At 38.7% G+C, this 27,514-nt stretch overlaps 1 protein-coding gene across 2 annotated transcripts in view; it reads right to left on the bottom strand.

Annotated features, from left to right (window-relative positions):
- LOC102266325 (cytochrome P450 2C21) overlaps positions 1-27,514 on the bottom strand; it is a 53,311-nt gene that overhangs the window by 5,528 nt on the left and 20,269 nt on the right. For both annotated transcript variants that reach the window (XM_070363483.1, XM_070363484.1), the window contains exons 6-7: positions 26,588-26,729; positions 25,816-26,003 (exon numbers count right to left, since the gene is read on the bottom strand). In XM_070363483.1, the coding sequence (XP_070219584.1) occupies positions 25,816-26,003; positions 26,588-26,729 (330 nt within the window). The remainder of the gene's footprint in view (positions 1-25,815; positions 26,004-26,587; positions 26,730-27,514) is intronic.

Here is a 27,514-nt window from a genome sequence, read left to right as displayed (position 1 = left end):
ATCCAAACAGTGGGATAGCCAGAGAGAGAAAAAAAAGAGAGAGAGAGAGAGAGAACTTTCCTGAAAAAAAGCTCTAAACTAAGGCACTGCCAGCCCGCTCACAGAACAAAGGACTGAGCAAATATCAGAGGAGAGCTAGCCAGCTGTAGGCTGGCCCATGCCCTGCCGGAGACAGAGAGGCAGGTGGGCGACAACCAGAGCTGGAAAGGGGCAGTCTTGGTTCCAGAGATGGCATCTGCGACAAAACTGCGAGCAGGCTCCCAGTTGCTAACCAAGTCTACCTGGGATCCTGGATAGTTGACATCCATCAGGAGGGTCGCAACCAGAGATCAGCTCCCTAGAGGAGACACTAGGCACACCTGAGATGGCACTCCCACTGCGCACCCAGGAAACCGAGCAGCTGGGACCAGGGAGGTGATACAATGCACCACTCCACCTGAGGAGAGTGCACTTGCCAAGCACCTGGTCACCTGAACCACTTGGACCTGGGAAGGACACAAAACACAGGCCCAATCGAGTCTGCATCTTTATGGAATACCCGAGAAGCTGAACCTGAGTGGCTTAGACCTGGGAGGTGCACGCAACGCAGGGCCTGCTTTAGATAATTCCCCTGTAGAGCAACCTGGAGCCTGAGCAGTGTAGACTGGGAAAGCACACACAACCTGAGCAGGGGCAAACCCAGTGTGTCATAGACACTGTGAGCACTCGCCACACACGCCAGGCATATTTGTTTGCAGTTTTCCTCCCTCCCCACAGCACGACTGAACAAGTGAGCCTAAATACGTGACCACCTTCGCCCCCTTGTGTCAGGGCAGAAATTAGACACTGAAGAGACTTGCAAACAGAAGAAGCCAAAATAAACAGAGGGAACGTCTTTGGAAGTGACAGGTGCAACAGTCATTTAAAATCCTGTAGTTGGCACCAACTACTTTGGAAGGGGCCTACAGACCTTGAGAAGTATAAGCTGTAACAAGGAAGTATCTGAAACTGAACTGACTCCACACTGCCCACAACAGCTCCAGAGAAATTCCTAGATATATTTTTACTATTAATATTTTTAAAATTTTTAATTTTTAAGTCCTTTATTACTGCTTTAATTTTCATTTTTATAACCTGCCTTGCAAAAGAAAGACCCTATTTTTAAAGTAAATTTCATATATATTTTTATAATTTTTGTGGTTGTGTTTTTTTTTTTTTTTAATATTGTATTTTTGAGAGTCTAAACTCTAGATTTTTAATCTTTGCTTTTTGGTATTTGTTATTAATTTTGTACTTTTAAGAATCCAATCTTCAGTACCCATTTTTACCTAGGAGTGTGATTACTGGCTTGATTGCCCTCTCCCCCTTTTGACTCTCCTTTTTCTCCCCTAGGTCACCTCTATCTCCTCCCTCCCCCATCTCTTCTCTACCAAACTCTGTTAATCTCTTTGGGTATTCCAGGATGTGGTGAACACTTAGGAAACTGATAACTGGCTAAATTTGCCTCTATCCTTTGACCCCCCCCCCCCACCCTTCTCCTTCTAGCGACTCTATCTCCTTCCTCCCTCTTCTCTTCTCTTCTCCATGTAACTCCGTGAACCTCTCTGGGTGTTCCAGGCTGTGGAGAGCACATAGGAATTTGATTACTGGCTAGATTGCTCTCTCCCCTTTTGATTCCCCCTCTTCTCCTCCTGGTCACCTTTATCTCCCTCCTCCCTCTTCTCTGCTCCATGTAACTCAGCGAACCTTTCTGGGTGTCCCTCACTGTGGAGAACCTTTTACCATTAACCTAGATGTTTTATCATTGGTGCTGTATGGATGGAGAAGTCTTGAGACTACTTCAAGATAAGACTGAAAACCAGAGGCAGGAGGCTTAAATCCAAAACCTGAGAACACCAGAGAACTCCTGACTCCAGGGAACATTAATTGATAAGAGCTCAGCCAAAAGCCTCCATACCTACACTGAAACCAAGCTCTGCCCAAGAGCCAACAATTTTCAGAGCAAGACACACCAAGCTAATTCTTCAACAAAGCAGGAACATAGACCTGAGCTGTAATATACAGGCTGTCCAAAGCCACACCAAACCCACACACATCTCAAAACTCACTACAGAACACATCACTGCACTCCAGAGAGAAGAAATTCAGCTCCACCCACCAGAACACCAGACACAAGCTTCCCTAAACAGGAAACCTTGACAAGCCACTCGTCCAACCCCATCCTCAGGGAGGAACCTCTACAATAAAGAGGAGCCACAAATGGCAAGAATACAGAAAGGCCACCCCAAACACAGCAATCTAAACAAAATGAAAAGGCAGAGAACTATTTAGCAGGTAAAGGAACATGAGAAAGCTACTGGAGATCAATGGAGAAATAACTCCAGAAAGAATGAAGGGATGGAGCCAAAGGAAAAACAATACCCAGTTGTGTATGGGACTGGTAATAGAAGCAAGATTCAATGCTGTAAAGAGCAATATTGCATAGGAACCTGGAATGCTAGGTCCACGAATCAGGGCAAATTGGAAGTGGTCAAACAGGAGATGGCAAGAGTGAACATCGAAATTCTAGGAATCAGCAAACTAAGATGGACTGGAATGGGTGAATTTGACTCAGATGACCATTATATCTACTACTGTGGGCAAGAATCCCTTAGAATAAATGGAGTAGCCATCATGGTCAACAAAAGAGTCCAAAATGCAGTACTTGGATGGATTCTCAAAAACGACAGCATGATCTCTGTTCATTTCCAAGGCAAACCGTTCAATATCACAGTAATCCAAGTCTATGCCCTGACAAGTAATGCTGAAGAAGCTGAAGTTGAATGGTTCTATGAAGACCTACAAGATCTGCTAGAACTAACACCCCAAAAAGATGTCCTTTTCATTATAAGGGACTGGAATGCAAAAGTAAGAAGTCAAGAAACTCCTGGAGTAACAGGCAAATTTTGCCTTGGAGTACAGAATGAAGCAGGACAAAGGCTAACAGAGCTCTGCCAAGAGAAAGCGGTGGTCATAGCAAACACCCTCTTCCAAAAACACAGGAGAAGACTCTATACATAGATATCACCAGATGGTCAACACTGAAATCAGATTGATTATCTCCTTTGCAGCCAAAGACAGAGAATCTCTATACAGTCAGCAAAAACAAGACCAGGGGCTGACTGTGGCTCAGATCATGAACTCCTTACTGGCAAATTCAGACTTAAATTGAAGAAAGTGGGGAAAACCACTAGACCATTCAGGTATGACCTATATCAAATCCCTTATGACTATACAGTGGAAGTGAGAAATAGATTTAAGGGACTAGATGGGATAGACAGAGTGCCTGATGAACTATGGACAAAGATTTGTGACATTGTACAGGAGATGGGGATCAAGACCATTCCCAAGAGAAAGAAATACAAAACAGCAAAACGGCTGTCTGAAGAGGCCTTACAAATAGCTGTGAAAAGAAGAGGAGCAAAAAGCAAAGGAGAACAGGAAAGACATACCCATTTGAATGCAGAGTTCCAAAGAATAGCAAGGAGAGATAAGAAAGCCTTCCTCAGTGATCAATGCAAAAATATAGAGGAAGGCAATAGAATGGGAAAGACTAGAGATCTCTTCAAGAAAATTAGAGATACCAAGGGAATATTTCATGCAAAGATGAGCTCAATCAAGGACAGAAATGGTATGGACCTAACAGAAGCAGAAGATATTAAGAAAAGGTGGCAAGAATACACAGAAGAACTGTACAAAAAAGATCTTCACGACCAAGATAATCACCATGGTGTGATCACTCACACTCACCTAGGGCTGGACATCCTCGAATGTGAACTCAGGTCGGCCGTAGGAAGCATCACTATGAACAAACCTAATGGAGGCTATGGAATTCGGGTTGAGCTCTTTCAAATTTTAAAAGATGATGCTGTGAAAGTGCTGCTCTTTTCATGTCAGCAAACTTGGAAAAATCAGCAGTGGCCAGAGGACTGGAAAAAGTCGGTTTTCATTCCAACCCCAAAGAAAGGTAATTCCAAAGAATGCTCAAACTAATGCACAATTGCACTCATCTCACACACTAGTCGGAGAAGGCAATGGCACCCCACTCCAATATTCTTGCCTAGAAAATCCCATGGACGGAGGAGCCTGGTAGGCTGCAGTCCATGGGGTCGCTAAGAGTCGGACACGACTGAGCAACTTCACTTTCCCTTTTCACTTTCATGCATTGGAGAAGGAAATGGCAACCCCCTCCAGTGTTCTTGCCTGGAGAATCCCAGGGACAGGGGAGCCTGTAGAGCTGCCGTCTCTGGGGTCACACAGAGTCGGACATGACTAAAGTGACTTAGCAGCAGCAGCAGCACACACTAGTAAAGTAATGCTCAAAATTCTGCAAGCCAAGCTTCAGCAATATGTGAACCATGAACTTCCAGATGTTCAAGCTGGTTTTAGAAAAGGCAGAGGAACCAGAGATCAAATTGCCAACATCCGCTGGATCTTTGAAAAACCAAGAGAGTTCCAGAAAAACATCTATTTCTGCTTTATTGACTACGCCAAAGCCTTTGACTGTGTGGATCACAATAAACTGTGGAAAATTTTGAAAGAGATGGGAATACCAGACCACCTGAACTGCCTCTTGAGTAACCTGTGTACAGGTCAGGAAGCAACAGTTAGAACTGGACATGGAACAACAGACTGGTTCCAAATAGGAAAAGGAGTACTTCAAGGCTGTATATTATCACTCTGCTTATTTAACTTCTATGCAGAGTAATCATGAGAAATGCTGGGCTGAAGGAATCACAAGCTGGAATCAAGATTGCCAGGAGAAATATCAATAACCTCATATATGCAGATGACACCACCCTTACGGCAGAAAGTGAAGAACTAAAGAGCCTCTTGATGAAAGTGAAAGAGGAGAGTGAAAAAGTTGGCTTAAAGCTCAGCATTCGAAGATGGCGGAGGAGTAGGACGGGGAGAACACTTTCTCCCCCACAAATTCATCAAAAGAGCATTTAAATGTCGAGTAAATTCCACAAAACAACTTCTGAATGCCGGCAGAGGACATCAGGCACCCAGAAAAGCAACCCAACTCTTCGAAAGGAGAGAGAAGAAATACAGCTCCACCCACCAGAACACCGACACAAGCTTCCCTAACCAGGAAACCTTGACAAGCCACCTGTATAAACACACACACAGTGAGGAAACGCCACAATAAAGAGAACTCCACAAACTGCCAGAATACAGAAAGGACACCCCAAACTCAGCAATTTAAACAAGATGAAGAGACAGAGGAATACTCAACAGATAAAGGAATAGGATAAATGCCCACCAAACAAAACAAAAGAGGAAGAGATAGGGAATCTACCTGATAAAGAATTCCGAATAATGATAGTGAAATTGGTCCAAAATCTTGAAACTAAAATGGAATCATAGATAAATAGCCTGGAGGCAAGGATTGAGAAGATGCAAGAAAGGTTTAACAAGGACCTAGAAGAAATAAAAAAGAGTCAATATATAATGAATAATGCAATAAATGAAATTAAAAACACTCTGGAGGCAACAAATAGTAGAATAACAGAGGCAGACGATAGGATTAGTGAATTAGAAGATAGAATGGTAGAAATAAATGAATCAGAGAGGATAAAAGAAAAACGAATTAAAAGAAATGAGGACAATCTCAGAGACCTCCAGGACAATATTAAACGCTACAACATTCAATCATAGGGGTTCCAGAAGAAGAAGACAAAAAGAAAGACCATGAGAAAATACTTGAGGAGATAATAGTGGAAAACTTCCTAAAATGGGGAAGGAAATAATCACCAAGTCCAAGAAACCCAGAGAGTCCCAAACAGGATGAACCCAAGGAGAAACACCCCAAGACACATATTAATCAAATTAACAAAGATCAAACACAAAGAACAAATATTAAAAGCAGCAAGGGAAAAACAACAAATAACACACAAGGGAATTCCCATAAGGATAACAGCTGATCTTTCAATAGAAACTCTTCAAGCCAGGAGGGAATGGCAAGACATACTTAAAATGATGAAAGAAAATAACCTACAGCCCAGATTATTGTACCCAGCAAGGATCTCATTCAAGTATGAAGGAAAAATCAAAAGCTTTTCAGACAAGCAAAAGCTGAGAGAATTCAGCACCACCAAACCAGCTCTCCAACAAATACTAAAGGATATTCTCTAGATAGGAAACACAAAAACGGTGTATAAACTCGAACCCAAAACAATAAAGTAAATGGCAACGGGATCATACTTATCAGTAATTACCTTAAGCGTAAATGGGTTGAATGCCCCAACCAAAAGACAAAGACTGGCTGAATGGATACAAAAACAAGACCCCTACATATGTTGTCTACAGGAGACCCACCTCAAAACAGGGGACACATACAGACTGAAAGTGAAGGGCTGGAAAAAGATTTTCCATGCAAATAGGGACCAAAAGAAAGCAGGAGTAGCAATACTCATATCAGATAAAATAGACTTTAAAACAAAGGCTGTGAAAAGAGACAAAGAAGGTCACTACATAATGATCAAAGGATCAATCCAAGAAGAAGATATAACAATTATAAATATATATGCGCCCAACACGGGAGCACCACAGTACGTAAGACAAATGCTAACAAGTATGAAAGGAGAAATTAACAATAACACAATAATAGTGGGAGACTTTAATACCCCACTTACACCTATGGATAGATCAACTAAACAGAAAATTAACAAGGAAACACAAACTTTAAACGATACAATAGACCAGTTAGACCTAATTGATATCTATAGGACATTTCATCCCAAAACAATGAATTTCACCTTTTTCTCAAGCGCACATGGAACCTTCTCCAGGATAGATCACATCCTGGGCCATAAAGCTAGCCTTGGTAAATTCAAAAAAATAGAAATCATTCCAAGCATTTTTTCTGACCATAATGCAGTAAGATTAGATCTCAATTACAGGAGAAAAACTATTAAAAATTCCAACATATGGAGGCTGAACAACACGCTGCTGAATAACCAACAAATCACAGAAGAAATCAAAAAAGAAATAAAAATTTGCATAGAAACGAATGAAAATGAAAACACAACAACCCAAAACCTGTGGGACACGGTAAAAGCAGTCCTAAGGGGGAAGTTCCTAGCAATACAGGCACACCTCAAGAAACAAGAAAAAAGTCAAATAAATAACCTAACTCTACATCTAAAGCAACTAGAAAAGGAAGAAATGAAGAACCCCAGGGTTAGTAGAAGGAAAGAAATCTTAAAAATTAGAGCAGAAATAAATGCAAAAGAAACAAAAGAGACCATAGCAAAAATCAGCAAAACCAAAAGCTGGTTCTTTGAAAGGATAAATAAAATTGACAAACCATTAGCCAGACTCATCAAGAAACAAAGGGAGAAAAATCAAATCAACAAAATTAGAAACGAAAATGGAGAGATCACAACAGACAACACAGAAATACAAAGGATCATAAGAGACTACTATCAATAATTATATGCCAATAAAATGGACAACGTGGAAGAAATGGACAAATTCTTAGAAAAGTACAACTTTCCAAAACTCGACCAGGAAGAAATAGAAAATCTTAACAGGCCCATCACAAGCATGGAAATTGAAACTGTAATCAAAAATCTTCCAGCAAACAAAAGCCCAGGTCCAGACGGCTTCACAGCTGAATTCTACCAAAAATTTAGAGAAGAGCTAACACCTATCCTGCTCAAACTCTTCCAGAAAATTGCAGAGGAAGATAAACTTCCAAACTCATTCTATGAGGCCACCATCACCCTAATACCAAAACCTGACAAAGATCCCACAAAAAAAGAAAACTACAGGGCAATATCCCTGATGAAAATAGATGCAAAAATCCTTAACAAAATTCTAGCAATCAGAATCCAACAACACATTAAAAAGATCATACACCATGATCAAGTGGGCTTTATCCCAGGGATGCAAGGATTCTTCAATATCCACAAATCAATCAATGTAATACACCACATTAACAAATTGAAAACTAAAAACCATATGATTATCTCAATAGATGCAGAGAAAGCCTTTGACAAAATTCAACATCCATTTATGATAAAAACTCTCCAGAAATCAGGAATAGAAGGAACATATCTCAACATAATAAAAGCTATATATGACAAACCCACAGCAAACATTATCCTCAATGGTGAAAAATTGAAAGCATTTCCTCTAAAGTCAGGAACAAGACAAGGGTGCCCACTTTCACCATTACTATTCAACATCGTTTTGGAAGTTTTGGCCACAGCAATCAGAGCAGAAAAAGAAATAAAAGGAATCCAAATGGGAAAAGAAGAAGTAAAACTCTCACTATTTGCAGATGACATGATCCTCTACATAGAAAACCCTAAAGATTCCACCAGAAAATTACTAGAAATAATCAATGACTATAGTAAAGTTGCAGGATATAAAATCAACACACAGAAATCCCTTGCATTCCTATACACTAATAATGAGAAAACAGAAAGAGAAATTAAGGAAACAATTCCATTCACCATTGCAACGGAAAGAATAAAATACATAGGAATATATCTACCTAAAGAAACTAAAGACCTATATATAGAAAACTATAAAACACTGGTGAAAGAAATCAAAGAGGACACTAATAGATGGAGAAATATACCATGTTCATGGATTGGAAGAATCAATATAGTGAAAATGAGTATACTACCCAAAGCAATTTATAGATTCAACGCAATCCCTATCAAGCTACCAACAGTATTCTTCACAGAGCTAGAACAAATAATTTCACAATTTGTATGGAAATACAAAAAACCTCGAATAGCCAAAACGATCTTGAGAAAGAAGAATGGAACTGGAGGAATCAACCTACCTGACTTCAGGCTCTACTACAAAGCCACAGTTATCAAGACAGTATGGTACTGGCACAAAGACAGAAATATAGATCAATGGAATAAAATAGAAAGCCCAGAGATAAATCCACGCACATATGGACACCTTATCTTTGACAAAGGAGGCAAGAATATACAATGGATTAAAGACAATCTATTTAACAAGTGGTGCTGGGAAATCTGGTCAACCACTTGTAAAAGAATGAAACTAGAACACTTTCTAACACCATACACAAAAATAAACTCAAAATGGATTAAAGATCTAAACGTAAGACCAGAAACTATAAAACTCCTAGAGGAGAACATAGGCAAAACACTCTCTGACATACATCACAGCAGGATCCTCTATGACCCACCTCCCAGAATATTGGAAATAAAAGCAAAAATAAACAAATGGGACCTAATTAACCTTAAAAGCTTCTGCACATCAAAGGAAACTATTAACAAGGTGAAAAGACAGCCTTCAGAATGGGAGAAAATAATAGCAAATGAAGCAACGGACAAACAACTAATCTCAAAAATATACAAGCAACTCCTACAGCTCAACTCCAGAAAAATAAACGACCCAATCAAAAAATGGGCCAAAGAACTAAATAGACATTTCTCCAAAGAAGACATACAGATGGCTAACAAACACATGAAAAGATGCTCAACATCACTCATTATCAGAGAAATGCAAATCAAAAGCACTCTGAGGTACCATTTCACACCAGTCAGAATGGCTGCGATCCAAAAGTATACAAATAATAAATGCTGAAGAGGGTGTGGAGAAAAGGGAACCTTCTTACACTGTTGGTGGGAATGCAAACTAGTACAGCCACTATGGAGAACAGTGTGGAGATTCCTTAAAAAACTGGAAATAGAACTGCCTTATGATCCAGCAACCCCACTGCTGGGCATACACACTGAGGAAACCAGAAGGGAAAGAGACACGTGTACCCCAATGTTCATCGCAGCACTGTTTATAATAGCCAGGACATGGAAGCAACCTAGATGTCCATCAGCAGATGAATGGATAAGAAAGCTATGGTACATATACACAATGGAGTATTACTCAGCCATTAAAAAGAATACATTTGAATCAGTTCTAATGAGGTGGATGAAACTGGAGCCTATTATACAGAGTGAAGTAAGCCAGAAGGAAAAACATAAATACAGTATACTAACACATATATATGGAATTTAGAAAGATGGTAACAATAACCCGGTGTATGAGACAGCAAAAGAGACACTGATGTATAGAACAATCTTATGGACTCTGTGGGAGAGGGAGAGGGTGGGAAGATTTGGGAGAATGACATTGAAACATGTAAAATATCATGTAAGAAACGAGTTGCCAGTCCAGGTTCGATGTACGATACTGGATGCTTGGGGCCAGTGCACTGGGACGACCCAGAGGGATGGTATGGGGAGGGAGGAGGGAGGAGGGTTCAGGATGGGGAACACATGTATACCTGTGGCGGATTCATTTTGATATTTGGCAAAACTAATACAATTATGTAAAGTTTAAAAATAAAATAAAATTAAAAAAAAAAAAAAAAGCTCAACATTCAGAAAACGAAGATCATGGCATCTGGTCCTATCACTTCATGTCAAATAGATGGGGAAACAGTGGCTGACTCTATTTTCTGGGCTCCAAAATCACTGCAGATGGTGATTGCCGCCATGAAATTAAAAGACGCTTGCTGCTTGGAAGGAAAGTTATGACCAATCTAGACAGCATATTAAAAGCAGAGACATTACTTTGTCAACAAAGGTCCACCTAGTCAAGGCTATGGTTTTTCCAGTAGTCATGTATGGATGTGAGAGTTGGAATATAAAGAAAGCTGAGCACTGACGAATTGATGATTTTGAACTGTGGTGTTGGAGAAGACTCTTAAGAGTCCCTTGGACTGCAAAGAGATCCAAAAAGTCCATCCTAAAGGACATTAGTCCTGGGTGTTCATTGGAGGGACTGATGTTGAAGCTGAAACTCAATACTTTGGCCACTTGATGCGAGACCTGACTCATTGGAAAAGACTCTGATACTGGGAAAGATTGAGGGCAGGAGAAGAAGGGGATGACAGAGGATGAGATGGTTGGATGGCATTACTGACACAATGGACATGGGTTTGGGTGGACTCTGGGAGGTGATGATGTACAGGGAGGCCAGGAGTGCTGCAATTCATGGGGTCTCAAAGAGTCGGACACGACTGAGTGACTGAACTGAATGAAAAGAACATTATAAATGCCCACCAAACCAAACAAAAGAGGAGGCGATAGGGATTCTACCTATCTAGGAGACTTCAGAAAAATAATAGTAATAGTGATCCAAAATCTTGAAAACAAAATGGAGTTACAGATAAATCGCCTGGAGGCAATGGTTGAGAAGATGCAAGAAATGTTTAACAAGCACCTTGAAGAAATAAAAAAGAGTCAATCGATAATGAATAATGGAATAACTGAGATCAAAACACTCTGGAGGGAACCAACAGTAGAATAAGGGAGTCAGAAAATAGGATAAGTGACGTGGAAGATGGAACAGTGGAAATAAATGAAGCTGAGAGGAAAAAAAAAATTAAAAGAAAAGAGGACAACCTCAGAGATCTCTGGGACAATGTCAAATGTCCCAACATTCAAATCATGAGTCCCAGAAGAACAAGACAAAAGAAAGGCCATGAGAAAATACTTGAGGACATGATAATTGAAAACTTCCCTAAAATGGGGAAGGAAATAGACACCCAAGTCCAAGAAACCCAGAGAGTCTCAACAGGATAACCCAAGGCAAAACGCCCCAAGACACATATTAATCAAATTTTAAAAAATCAAACAAAGATCAAATATTAAAAGCAGCAAGGGAAAAAAACACAAACAACACACAAGGGGGCTCCCATAAGGATAACAGCTGATCTTTCAATAGAAACTCTTCAGGCCAGAAGGGAATGGCAGGACATATTTAAACTGATGAAAGAGAAAAACCTACAACCCAGATTACCATACCTAGCATGGCTGTCCTTCAAATATGAAGGAGAAATCAAAAGCTTTACAGACAAGCAAAAGCTGAGAGAATTTAGCACCACCAAACCAGCTCTTCAACAAATGCTAAAGGATCTTCTCTAGACAGGAAACAGAGAAAAGGTGTACAAACTCAAACCCCAAACAACAATGTAAATGGCAATGGGATCATACTTATCAATAATTACCTTAAATGTAAATGAATTGAATGTACCAACCAAAAGACAAAGACTGGCTGAATGCATACAAAAACAAGATCGCTATATATGCTGTCTACAAGAGACCCACCTCAAAACAAGGGACACCTACAGACTGAAAGTGAAGGGCTTGAAAAAGATACTTCATGCAACTGGAGACCCAAAGAAAGCAGGAGTAGCAATACTCACATCAGATAAAATAGACTTTGAAATAAAGGCTGTGAAAAGAGACAAAGAAGGACACTACGTAATGATCAAGGGATCAATCCAAGAAGAAGATATAACAATTATAAATATATATGCACCCAACATAGGAGCACCGCAATATGTAAGGCAAATGCTAACAAGTAGAGGGGAAATTAACAATAACAAAATAGTAGCAGGAGACTTTAATACCCCACTCACACCTATGCATAGATCAACTAGACAGAAAATTAGCAAGGAAACAGAAACTTTAAATGATACAATGGACCAGTAAGAGCTAGTTGATATCTATAGGACATTTCACCCCAAAACAATGAATTCCACCTTTTTCTCAAGTGCACATGGAGCCTTCTCCAGGATAGATCACATCCTGGGCCATAAATCTAGCTTTGGTAAATTCAAAAAACTTGAAATCATTCCAAGCATCTTTTTTGATCACAATGCATTAAGATTAGATGTCAACTACATTCAGAAAACTAACATCATGGCATCTGGCCCCATCACTTCATGGGAAATAGATGGGGAAACAGTGTCAGACTTTATTTTTCTGGGCTCCAAAATCACTGGAGATGGTGAATGCAGCCATGAAATTAAAAGACGCTTACTTCTTGGCAGGAAAGTTATGACCAACCTAAATAGTATATTAAAAAGCATAGACATTACTTTGCCAAGAAAGGTCCGTCTAGTCAAGGCTATGGTTTTTCCAGTGGTCATGTATGGATGTGAGAGTTAGACTGTGAAGAAAGCTGAGCACCGAAGAATTGATGCTTTTGAACTGTGGTGTTGGAGAAGACTCTTGAGAGTCCCTTGGATGTCATGGAGATCCAACCAGTTCATTCTAAAGGAAATCAGTCCTGGGTGTTCATTGGAAGGACTGATGCTGAAGCTGAAACTCCGATACTTTGGCCACCTCATGAAAAGAGTTGACTCATTGGAAAAGACTCTGCTGCTGGGAGGGATTGGGGCAGGAGGAGAAGGGGACAACAGAGAATGAGATGGCTGGATGGCATCACCAACTCGATGGAGATGAGTTTGAGTGAACTCCGGGGTTGGTGATGGACAGGAGGCCTGGCATGCTGTGATTCATGGGGTCGAGAGTCGGACACGACTGAGCAACTGAACTGAACTGAACAGAGAAAAAAACTATTAAAAGTTCCAACATATGGAGGCTGAATAACACGCTTTGGAATAACCAACAAATCACAGAAGAAATCAAAAAGAAATCAAAATATGCATAGAAATGAATGAAAATGAAAACACAACAACCCAAAACCTATGGGACACTGTAAAAGCAGTGCTAAGGGAAGGTTCATAAGAATACAGGCTTACCTCAAGAAATAAGAAAAAAAGTCAAATAAATAACCTAATTCTACACCTAAACCAACTAGAAAAGGAAGAAATGAAGAAACCCAGGTTACTTGAAGGAAAGAAATCATAAAAAATTAAAGTAGAAATAAATGCAAAAGAAACAATAGAGACCATAGCAAAAATCAACAAAGCTAAAAGCTGGTTCTTTGAGAGGATAAATAAAATTGACAAACCATTAGCCAGACTCATGAGGAAACAAAGGGAGAAAAATCAAATCAATAAAATTAGAAATGAAAATGGAGAGATCACAACAGACAACACAGAAATACAAAGGATCATAAGAGACTACTATCAGCAACTATATGCCAATAAAACGGACAACTTGGAAGAAATGGAAAAATTATTAGGAAAGTATAACTTTCCAAAACTGAACCAGGAAAAAATGGAAAATCTTAACAGACCCATCACAAGCATGGAAATAGAAAGTATAAACAGAAATCTTCCAGCAAACAAAAAGCCCAGGACCAGACGGCTTCACAGCTGAATTCTACCAAAAATTAAGAGAGGACTAACACTTATTCTACTAAAACTCTTCCAGAAAATTGCAGAAGAAGGTAAACTTCCAAACTCATTCTATGAGGCCACCACCACCCTAATACCAAAGCCTGACAAAGATGCCACAAAAAAGAAAACTACAGGCCAATATCACTGATCAAAAGAGATGCAAAAATCCTTAACAAAATTCTAGCAAACAGAATCCAACAACATATTAAAAAAGATCATACATTATGACCAAGTGGGCTTTATCCCAGGGATGCAAGGATTCTTTAATATCCACAATCAATCAGTGTAATACACCACATTAACAAATTGAAAGATAAAAACCATATGATTATCTCAATAGATGCAGAGAAAGCCTTTGACAAAATGCAACATCCATTTATGATAAAAAAAAAAGCCTCCAGAAAGCAGAAATAGAAAGAACATACCTCAACATAATAAAAGCTGTATATGACAAACCCACAGAAAACATTATCCTCAATGGTTAAAAAGTTTAAACCACTTGCCCTAAACTCAGGAACAAGACAAGGGTACCAATCTTACTGCTACTATTCACCACTTACCACTTATTCAGTACTTACCACTATTACCACCACGAACTATTCAACATAGTTTTGAAAGAGAAATTAAGAAACAATTCCATTCACCATTGCAACGAAAAGAATAAAATACTTAGGAATAAATCTACCTAAAGAAACAAAAGACCTATATATAGAAAAAAACTATAAAACACTGGTGAAAAAATCAAAGAGGACACAAATAGATGGAAAATATACCATGTTCATGGATTGAAGAATCAATATAGTGAAAAAATGAGTATACTACCCAAAGCAATTTATAGATTCAATGCAATCCCTATCAAGCTAGAGCTATTCTTCACAGAGCTAGAATGAAATAATTTCACAATTTGTATGAAATACAAAAACCTCGAATAGCCAAAGCAATCTTGAGAAAGAAGAATGGAACTGAGGAATCAACCTACCTGACTTCAGGCTCTACTACAAAGCCACAGTTATCAAGACAGTATGGTACTGGCACAAAGACAGAAATATAGATCAATGGAATAAAATAGAAAGCCCAGAGATAAATCCACGCACATATGGACACCTTATCTTTGACAAAGGAGGCAAGAATATACAATGGATTAAAGACAATCTATTTAACAAGTGGTGCTGGGAAATCTGGTCAACCACTTGTAAAAGAATGAAACTAGAACACTTTCTAACACCATACACAAAAATAAACTCAAAATGGATTAAAGATCTAAACGTAAGACCAGAAACTATAAAACTCCTAGAGGAGAACATAGGCAAAACACTCTCTGACATACATCACAGCAGGATCCTCTATGACCCACCTCCCAGAATATTGGAAATAAAAGCAAAAATAAACAAATGGGACCTAATTAACCTTAAAAGCTTCTGCACATCAAAGGAAACTATTAACAAGGTGAAAAGACAGCCTTTCAGAATGGGAGAAAATAATAGCAAATGAAGCAACGGACAAACAACTAATCTCAAAAATATACAAGCAACTCCTACAGCTCAACTCCAGAAAAATAAATGACCCAATCAAAAATGGGCCAAAGAACTAAATAGACATTTCTCCAAAGAAGACATACAGATGGCTAACAAACACATGAAAGATGCTCAACATCACTCATTATCAGAGAAATGCAAATCAAAACCACTCTGAGGTACCATTTCACACCAGTCAGAATGGCTGCGATCCAAAAAGTACAAATAATAAAAATGCTGAAGAGGGTGTGGAGAAAAGGGAACCTTCTTACACTGTTGGTGGGAATGCAAACTAGTACAGCCACTATGGAGAACAGTGTGAGATTCCTTAAAAAACTGGAAATAGAACTGCCTTATGATCCAGCAATCCCACTGCTGGGCATACACACTGAGGAAACCAGAAGGGAAAGAGACACGTGTACCCCAATGTTCATCGCAGCACTGTTTATATAGCCAGGACATGGAAGCAACCTAGATGCCCATCAGCAGATGAATGGATAAGAAAGCTATGGTACATATACACAATGGAGTATTACTCAGCCATTAAAAAGAATACATTTGAATCAGTTCTAATGAGGTGGATGAAACTGGAGCCTATTATACAGAGTGAAGTAAGCCAGAAGGAAAAACATAAATACAGTATACTAACACATATATATGGAATTTAGAAAGATGGTAACAATAACCCGGTGTATGAGACAGCAAAAGAGACACTGATGTATAGAACAATCTTATGGACTCTGTGGGAGAGGGAGAGGGTGGGAAGATTTGGGAGAATGACATTGAAACATGTAAAATATCATGTAAGAAACGAGTTGCCAGTCCAGGTTCGATGTACGATACTGGATGCTTGGGGCCAGTGCACTGGGACGACCCAGAGGGATGGTATGGGGAGGGAGGAGGGAGGAGGGTTCAGGATGGGGAACACATGTATACCTGTATGGATTCATTTTGATATTTGGCAAAACTAATACAATTATGTAAAGTTTAAAAATAAAATAAAATTAAAAAAAAAAAAAGCTCAACATTCAGAAAACGAAGATCATGGCATCTGGTCCTATCACTTCATGTCAAATAGATGGGGAAACAGTGGCTGACTCTATTTTCTGGGCTCCAAAATCACTGCAGATGGTGATTGCCGCCATGAAATTAAAAGACGCTTGCTGCTTGGAAGGAAAGTTATGACCAATCTAGACAGCATATTAAAAAGCAGAGACATTACTTTGTCAACAAAGGTCCACCTAGTCAAGGCTATGGTTTTTCCAGTAGTCATGTATGGATGTGAGAGTTGGAATATAAAGAAAGCTGAGCACTGACGAATTGATGATTTTGAACTGTGGTGTTGGAGAAGACTCTTAAGAGTCCCTTGGACTGCAAAGAGATCCAAAAAGTCCATCCTAAAGGACATTAGTCCTGGGTGTTCATTGGAGGGACTGATGTTGAAGCTGAAACTCCAATACTTTGGCCACTTGATGCGGAGACCTGACTCATTGGAAAAGACTCTGATACTGGGAAAGATTGAGGGCAGGAGAAGAAGGGGATGACAGAGGATGAGATGGTTGGATGGCATTACTGACACAATGGACATGGGTTTGGGTGGACTCTGGGAGGTGATGATGTACAGGGAGGCCAGGAGTGCTGCAATTCATGGGGTCTCAAAGAGTCGGACACGACTGAGTGACTGAACTGAATGAAAAGAACATTATAAATGCCCACCAAACCAAACAAAAGAGGAGGCGATAGGGATTCTACCTATCTAGGAGACTTCAGAAAAATAATAGTAATAGTGATCCAAAATCTTGAAAACAAAATGGAGTTACAGATAAATCGCCTGGAGGCAATGGTTGAGAAGATGCAAGAAATGTTTAACAAGCACCTTGAAGAAATAAAAAAGAGTCAATCGATAATGAATAATGGAATAACTGAGATCAAAACACTCTGGAGGGAACCAACAGTAGAATAAGGGAGTCAGAAAATAGGATAAGTGACGTGGAAGATGGAACAGTGGAAATAAATGAAGCTGAGAGGAAAAAAAAAAAAATTAAAAGAAAAGAGGACAACCTCAGAGATCTCTGGGACAATGTCAAATGTCCCAACATTCAAATCATGAGTCCCAGAAGAACAAGACAAAAGAAAGGCCATGAGAAAATACTTGAGGACATGATAATTGAAAACTTCCCTAAAATGGGGAAGGAAATAGACACCCAAGTCCAAGAAACCCAGAGAGTCTCAACAGGATAACCCAAGGCAAAACGCCCCAAGACACATATTAATCAAATTTTAAAAAATCAAACAAAGATCAAATATTAAAAGCAGCAAGGGAAAAAAACACAAACAACACACAAGGGGGCTCCCATAAGGATAACAGCTGATCTTTCAATAGAAACTCTTCAGGCCAGAAGGGAATGGCAGGACATATTTAAACTGATGAAAGAGAAAAACCTACAACCCAGATTACCATACCCAGCATGGCTGTCCTTCAAATATGAAGGAGAAATCAAAAGCTTTACAGACAAGCAAAAGCTGAGAGAATTTAGCACCACCAAACCAGCTCTTCAACAAATGCTAAAGGATCTTCTCTAGACAGGAAACAGAGAAAAGGTGTACAAACTCAAACCCCAAACAACAATGTAAATGGCAATGGGATCATACTTATCAATAATTACCTTAAATGTAAATGAATTGAATGTACCAACCAAAAGACAAAGACTGGCTGAATGCATACAAAAACAAGATCGCTATATATGCTGTCTACAAGAGACCCACCTCAAAACAAGGGACACCTACAGACTGAAAGTGAAGGGCTTGAAAAGATACTTCATGCAACTGGAGACCCAAAGAAAGCAGGAGTAGCAATACTCACATCAGATAAAATAGACTTTGAAATAAAGGCTGTGAAAAGAGACAAAGAAGGACACTACGTAATGATCAAGGGATCAATCCAAGAAGAAGATATAACAATTATAAATATATATGCACCCAACATAGGAGCACCGCAATATGTAAGGCAAATGCTAACAAGTAGAGGGGAAATTAACAATAACAAAATAGTAGCAGGAGACTTTAATACCCCACTCACACCTATGCATAGATCAACTAGACAGAAAATTAGCAAGGAAACAGAAACTTTAAATGATACAATGGACCAGTAAGAGCTAGTTGATATCTATAGGACATTTCACCCCAAAACAATGAATTCCACCTTTTTCTCAAGTGCACATGGAGCCTTCTCCAGGATAGATCACATCCTGGGCCATAAATCTAGCTTTGGTAAATTCAAAAAACTTGAAATCATTCCAAGCATCTTTTTTGATCACAATGCATTAAGATTAGATGTCAACTACATTCAGAAAACTAACATCATGGCATCTGGCCCCATCACTTCATGGGAAATAGATGGGGAAACAGTGTCAGACTTTATTTTTCTGGGCTCCAAAATCACTGGAGATGGTGAATGCAGCCATGAAATTAAAAGACGCTTACTTCTTGGCAGGAAAGTTATGACCAACCTAAATAGTATATTAAAAAGCATAGACATTACTTTGCCAAGAAAGGTCCGTCTAGTCAAGGCTATGGTTTTTCCAGTGGTCATGTATGGATGTGAGAGTTAGACTGTGAAGAAAGCTGAGCACCGAAGAATTGATGCTTTTGAACTGTGGTGTTGGAGAAGACTCTTGAGAGTCCCTTGGATGTCATGGAGATCCAACCAGTTCATTCTAAAGGAAATCAGTCCTGGGTGTTCATTGGAAGGACTGATGCTGAAGCTGAAACTCCGATACTTTGGCCACCTCATGAAAAGAGTTGACTCATTGGAAAAGACTCTGCTGCTGGGAGGGATTGGGGGCAGGAGGAGAAGGGGACAACAGAGAATGAGATGGCTGGATGGCATCACCAACTCGATGGAGATGAGTTTGAGTGAACTCCGGGAGTTGGTGATGGACAGGGAGGCCTGGCATGCTGTGATTCATGGGGTCGCAGAGTCGGACACGACTGAGCAACTGAACTGAACTGAACAGAGAAAAAACTATTAAAAGTTCCAACATATGGAGGCTGAATAACACGCTTCGGAATAACCAACAAATCACAGAAGAAATCAAAAAAGAAATCAAAATATGCATAGAAATGAATGAAAATGAAAACACAACAACCCAAAACCTATGGGACACTGTAAAAGCAGTGCTAAGGGGAAGGTTCATAAGAATACAGGCTTACCTCAAGAAATAAGAAAAAAGTCAAATAAATAACCTAATTCTACACCTAAACCAACTAGAAAAGGAAGAAATGAAGAAACCCAGGGTTACTTGAAGGAAAGAAATCATAAAAATTAAAGTAGAAATAAATGCAAAAGAAACAATAGAGACCATAGCAAAAATCAACAAAGCTAAAAGCTGGTTCTTTGAGAGGATAAATAAAATTGACAAACCATTAGCCAGACTCATGAGGAAACAAAGGGAGAAAAATCAAATCAATAAAATTAGAAATGAAAATGGAGAGATCACAACAGACAACACAGAAATACAAAGGATCATAAGAGACTACTATCAGCAACTATATGCCAATAAAACGGACAACTTGGAAGAAATGGAAAAATTATTAGGAAAGTATAACTTTCCAAAACTGAACCAGGAAAAAATGGAAAATCTTAACAGACCCATCACAAGCATGGAAATAGAAAGTATAAACAGAAATCTTCCAGCAAACAAAAGCCCAGGACCAGACGGCTTCACAGCTGAATTCTACCAAAAATTAAGAGAGGACTAACACTTATTCTACTAAAACTCTTCCAGAAAATTGCAGAAGAAGGTAAACTTCCAAACTCATTCTATGAGGCCACCACCACCCTAATACCAAAGCCTGACAAAGATGCCACAAAAAAAGAAAACTACAGGCCAATATCACTGATCAAAAGAGATGCAAAAATCCTTAACAAAATTCTAGCAAACAGAATCCAACAACATATTAAAAAGATCATACATCATGACCAAGTGGGCTTTATCCCAGGGATGCAAGGATTCTTTAATATCCACAATCAATCAGTGTAATACACCACATTAACAAATTGAAAGATAAAAACCATATGATTATCTCAATAGATGCAGAGAAAGCCTTTGACAAAATGCAACATCCATTTATGATAAAAAAAAAAAAAAAAGCCCTCCAGAAAGCAGAAATAGAAAGAACATACCTCAACATAATAAAAGCTGTATATGACAAACCCACAGAAAACATTATCCCCAATGGTTAAAAGTTTAAACCACTTGCCCTAAACTCAGGAACAAGACAAGGGTACCCAATCTTACTGCTACTATTCACCACTTACCACTTATTCAGTACTTACCACTATTACCACCACGAACTATTCAACATAGTTTTGAAAGTTTTGGCCACAGCAATCAGAGCAGAAAAAGAAATAAAAAGAATCCAGATTTAAAAAGAAGAAGTAAAACTCTCACTGTTTGCAGATGACATGATCCTTTACATAGAAAACCCCAAAGACTCTACCAGAAAATTACTAGAGCTAATCAATGAATATAGTAAACTGGCAGGATATAAAATTAACACACAGAAATCTCTTGCATTCCTACACATTGACAATGAGAAAACTCAAAAAGAAATTAAGAAACAATTCCATTCACCATTGCAACGAAAAGAATAATATACTTAGGAATAAATCTACCTAAAGAAACAAAAGACCTATATAGAGAAAACTATAAAACACTGGTGAAGGAAATCAAAGAGGACACAAATAGATGGAAAAATATACCATGTTCATGGATCAGAAGAATCAATATAGTGAAAATGAGTATACTACCCAAAGCAATCTATAGATTCAATGCAATTCCTATCAAGCAAGCAAGGGTATTTTTCACAGAGCTAGAATGAATAATTTTACAATTTGTATGAAACTACAAAAAAACTCGTATAGCCAAAGCAATCTTGAAAAAGAAGAATGGAACTGGAGGAATCAACCTGCCTGACTTCAGGCTATCCTACAAAGCTACAGTCATCAAGACAGTATGGTACTGGCACAAAGACAGAAATATAGATCAATGGAATAAAATAGAAAGCCCAGAGATAAATCCATGCACCTATGGACACCTTATCTTTGACAAAGGAGGAAAGAATATACAATGGAGAAAACATTGTCTCCTTAACAAGTGGTGCTGGGAAAACTGGTCAACCACTTGTAAAAGAATGAAACTAGAACACTTTCTAACACCATACACAAAAATAAACTCAAAATGGATTAAAGATCTAAACGTAAGACCAGAAACTGTAAAACTCCTAGAGGAAAACATAGGCAAAACACTCTCCAACATAAATCACAGCAGGATCCTCTATGACCCACTTTCCAGAGTAATGGAAATAAAAGCAAAAATAAACAAATGGGACCTAATTAAACTTAAATGCTTTTGCACAACAATGGAAACTATAAGCAAGGTGAAAATACAGCCTTCAGAATGGGAGAAAATAATAGCAAATGAAGCAACAGACAACGAATTAATCTCAAAAATATGCAAGCAGGTCATGCAGCTCAATTACAGAAAAATAAGTGACCCAATCAAAAAATGGGCCAAAGGACTAAACAGACATTTCTCCAAAGAACACATACAGATGGCTAACAAACACATGAACAGGTGCTCAACATCACTCATTATCAGAGAAATGCAAATCAAAACCACAATGAGGTACCATCTCATGCCTATCATAATGGCTGCTATCCAAAATAAATGCTGGAGAGGGTGTGGAGAAAAGGGAACCCTCTTACACTGTTGGTGGGAATGCAAACTAGTACAGCCACTATGGAGAACAGTGTGGAGATTCCTTTAAAAACGGGAAATAGAACTGTCATATGACCCAGCAATCCCACTGCTGGGCATACACACCAAGGAAACCAGAATTGAAAGAGACACGTGTACCGTAATGTTCATGCCAGCACTGTTTATAATAGCCAGGGCATGGAAGCAACCTAGATGTCCCTCGGCAGATGAATGGATAAGAAAGCTGTAGTACATATCCACAATGGAATATTACTCAGCCATTAAAAAGAATACATTTGAATCAGTTCTAATGAGGTGGATGAAATTAGAGCCTATTATACAGAGTGAAGTAAGTCAAAAAGAAAAACACCAATACAGTATATTAATCCATATATATGCAATTTAGAAAGGTGGCAATGATGACCCTAAATGCAAGACAGCAAAAAGACACAGATGTAAAGAATAGACTGTTGGACTCTGTGGGAGAAGTCAAGGGTGAGGTGATTTGAAAGAATAGCATTGAAACATGTATATTATCATATGTGAAATAGATCGCCAGTCCAGGCTGGATGCATGAGGCAGGGTGCTCAGGGCTGGTGCACTGGGACAACCCTGAGAGATGGGATGGGGAGCGAGGTGGGAAGGGGGTTCAGGATGGGGAACACATGTACACCCATGGCTGATTCATGTCAATGTATGGCAAAAACACTACAATATTGTAAAGTAATTAGCGTCCAATTTAAAATAAATAAATCTTTTTTAAAGTTCATAGTGATAAATGCCTACATCGAGAAATAAGAAAGATCCCAAACAAAAAACCTAACTTGATACCTCAAAGAACTAGAAAAAGAATAAAAAGCAAAGTTAAAATGTGGTAGAAAAGAAATAACAAAGAGCAGAAAAAATAGAGAGAGACAAATAAGACAATATGAATAAGACCTGTATTTTTTTTTAATGATAAACAAAGTGGCAAACCTTTAGATTCACCAAGAAGAAAAGAGGTACAACTCAAATAAACAAATCAGAAATAAAAGAGGAAACATTAAAATTGATACCACAGAAATACAGAGGATGATGACAGATGATAATGAACAACAATACATGAACAAATTGGACAACCTGGAAAAAATAGATAAATTCTTAAAAAACATGCCAACCTATAAAGACAAAATCATGAACAAACAGAAAATTTGAACACAGCAATAACTAGTAAGGAGATTGAATTGGTGGTCATATCCCAATAAACAATCAAAAAAAAACAAAGATAGTTTTGGGTTTTCCTGGTGGCTTAGACAGTAAAGAATTGACCTGCAGTGGGGGAGACCTGGGTTCTATCTCTGGGTTGGGGAGATCCCCTGGAGGAGGGCATGGCAACACACTCCAGTATTCATGCCTGGAGAATCCCATGGACAGAGAAGCCCAGTTGGATACAGTCCATGGGGTCACAGAGTCAGACATGACTGAGCAACAAAGCACAGCACACAGATAGTTTTGATAATGAATTCTACCAAATACAACATTTAAAGATAAATGAATACAAACTCTTCCAAAAAATACAAGAGGAAGGAACACTTCCAAATTTATTTTGCAAGGTCAACATTACTCTGCTATCACAACCAGAGAAGAACATTACAAAAAAAATGAAAATTAAAGGCCAATACACTTGATAAACATAGATGCAAAAATCCTCAACAAAATATTAGCAAACTAAATACAGTAAAAAGGGCCATAGACTATGAACAAGCTGGATTCATTTCAATGATTCAAGGATGGTTCAATATGTGTAAATCAATCAATGTGATACAACTCAGTAAGAAAATGAGGGATAAAAATCATATGACCATCTCAAGAGAGTCAGAAAAAGCATCTATGAATGTCAACATTAATTCATGATTTAAAAAAAGAAAACTGAACAAAGTAGGTATGGAGGGAACATACCTCAACCTAACACCGGCTATATATAACAACCCCACAGCCAATATCATATTCAACAGTGAAAAGGGGAAAGCTTTTCCTCTAATATCAGGAATAAGACAAGCATAACCACTGTCACCACTTTTACTGAACAGAAGGGATCAGGATTTGGGAAAATTTTTCTTAAAATGCAAAAGGATTAAGTATGTTTAAATGCTAATGGAAAGGAGCCAGCAAGCAGAGAGAGAATACAGATAAAGAAAAAAGAAGAAATGGTTCCTGAAAAACTGACAGGAAAGGGATCCATGAGAAAGGCAGAAAGATTTACTTTTGATAAAAAGAGAGCCCTTCTTCTACAACAAAACGAAAGAGAAAACAAAGGATTTGGATGTAGCTACATTTGTAAAACCTTGAGGATGGGCATTGAGGGAGTTTCCTACAATGGCTCTTAGTTTCTTTGTGGAAGACTAACTCACTTGGGGAGAAGTCCTCAGCAGAGAACTGGAAGGGAAGAATTCAGGGCTGAAAGCCCATGTCGTGCTTGTTGGAGAAAATTGAGTTGGGTTACCAAGCAAGAATGTTGGATAAGATTGAGGATTCATTTAGGGTTGGTGATAATAATAAAACCTGCTGGGCTGCATGGTCTTTTTCAGAAGGAGTCATTAGCTCAAGCACAAGCAGAAAGGCAGAAGATTGTTGCATTGCATTTTGGATAAGTACGTGAAACAGATAGTTAGGAGGTGACTAACTATCTGATAGATATTCAGGTGGGGGCAGCATGGTGTGAGACATATGAGAATAGAGGATACTGGTTAAGTGCTCATAATAGTAAAACATACACTGGAAAATAAGTAGACAGAAGAGTAGGCTAATGAACAGGCAGAGTGTGGAGTTATCAGTGTACTGAGAACCCTGTGGAAGCCTAAGTACTATTATATTTATTAAATTGTATTAATAAACAAAACAGGAAAGGAGCATGTGGTCAGAGGGTAAAATATGTATGACATGACTGTGTAGTACCTGTAAACAGTTGTGTGCATGCTTAGTCACCCAGCCGTGTCCAACTCTTTGTGATCCCATGGACTGTAGCCCACCCAGCTCCTCTGTCCATAGGGATTTTCCAGGCTAGAATACTGGAGTGGGTTGCCATGCCTCCTCCAGGAGATCTTCCCAACCCAGGGATAGAATCCAGGTCTTCTGCATTGCAGGAAGATTCTTTACTAGCTGAGCCACTTTAAGAGTCAAGTTATCAACCATTACAGCAGTAGAATTATACAGTGCCTAACTGTCTACTGGCTTCCCCTTGGTTCAGACGGTAAAGAATCTGTCTACAATGCCGGAGACCTGGGTTCAATCCTTGGGTTGGGAAGATCCCCTGGAGAAGGGAAAGTCTACCCACTTCAGTATAATGGCCTGGAGAATTCCATGGACTGTGTAGTCCATGGGATCACAAAGAGTCGGACATGACTGAGCGACTTTCACTTTCAAGAGTCTTGAGTATAGATGAAATACCTCTTACCTTGGGAATGAGGTATTCTCTGAACTTAACATCCTGAGTTGCTGCATGGGGCATACTGCTGGGGACAAGGTCAATGTATCTCTGGATCTCATGCAGCACAGCATCTGTGTAGGGCATGCAGCTCTTGTCCTGCATGCAGGGGCTTCGGTTTCTGCCAACCACACGATCAATTTCTTCCTGAACTTTAGCTGGCAAGATAGGAATCAGTATTTAGGTATAAGATAAAAAGACATTTTCTTATCTTCTTAATCATTGTTCCATTGGAAAATTTGTTTGCCAAAAAGGATATAATTGAAAAGAATTTTTAATTTGTATATAATTTTTGTAGAGTGAATCTTTTTGACAAAAGATTGTGATTTTGCTGAATCAATCCTTTCACTACAAATGCATTTGAGTAGAATTATCTTTTGACAAAAATATATCTATCTGGACTTAGAAGGCTTTATCAAGCAATGCCCTTTTAGAGAGAGAGGAAGGCTAATGCTTTCCAGATCCTAGGATAACTCTCTTTACTACATTTGACATGATGCAGATCAATGATACTCCACCACAGAAAACAACAGTGACCTCAGCCCTTGAAACCTCTGCTGCTGATTAAATATTTTATTATGAGTTTTAATTTGAATTTAATTCATCCAATTATAGGAAGATCTACTAATAATGAATTTTTCTTCTTGTACAATATCTAGGCAGATGAAGAATGGAATAGTCATCAATGTTGCGTGCCAATTTCTACCCAGAATTTCATCCTGTTCATCATCTGTGATCCTACCTGTGACCTCTGGGTGCTTCAGCAGGAGCAGGAGTCCATATCTCAGAGTGAGGCTTGTTGTCTCTGTTCCAGCACTAAACACGTCCCATACGGTGGTGATCAAGTTGTCCATGGTAAATTCAGAATGTTTGTTGTGTTTTTCCTAGCAATGATGTATTAGGAGTACTTGATAAATAAAAGAACCTTATAAATAACATAAAATAATTTCATATAACATCATAATTTTTTTAACATCATAATTTTTTAAAAATTTAATTATCTGACAAATTAAGCCAAACATTACAGAGTGTTATAGATGAAGGTAAAGTTAGATGAGTTGTTAGAATTACTTCCGTTAAAACATAGAGTTAAACTTCCAAGTCCTTTCTGATTCTTCACTTTTGATACTCACTAGAGCAAATCAGTGCTTCAGTAATTTCTAACTTCTCTCTTATCAAGTAATCACTGCTACTCACTGTCAATTCAAGCATCTATTGTTTATTTCATCATATCTGAAGTTCTCACTCAAGTATTCAGAATCACCTATCCTCAAACTGCAACACTATTCCCAAAATCATCAGTCATTACACCCATGACAGTTTCTCAGTTATAATCAAGATAATCTCTAAAAATTCCACACATTTCATCTCTGTACTTATCATTCCCTGAACCAATTTTGTCATCTCTGTTAATCTAAGCCAGAGTTTTCTCAAAACTTACCTCAGCTGTTTCCTACTATCTTTCCAACAGTGAGCCTTTCTTGATTCCCACCAATTCCTACTTTCTCTCATTTGTTACATCATTCATTCATGGAATTTATATGATGAAAAAAGAATATGCTGTCTATCAATAATCTTGAATGTGCCTATTTGTCTGTGTGTGAGTGCTTCAACCTGTCCCCAAATAAAGAACCAGCTTTAACACGGTAAATATTAAAACTTCCGAATA

This window comes from Bos mutus, chromosome 26, assembly GCF_027580195.1.
Source record: "Bos mutus isolate GX-2022 chromosome 26, NWIPB_WYAK_1.1, whole genome shotgun sequence".
Taxonomy (NCBI): domain Eukaryota; kingdom Metazoa; phylum Chordata; class Mammalia; order Artiodactyla; family Bovidae; genus Bos; species Bos mutus.
Note: the sequence above shows the minus strand (reverse complement) of the source record. Positions and strands in the feature narration are given on the sequence as shown.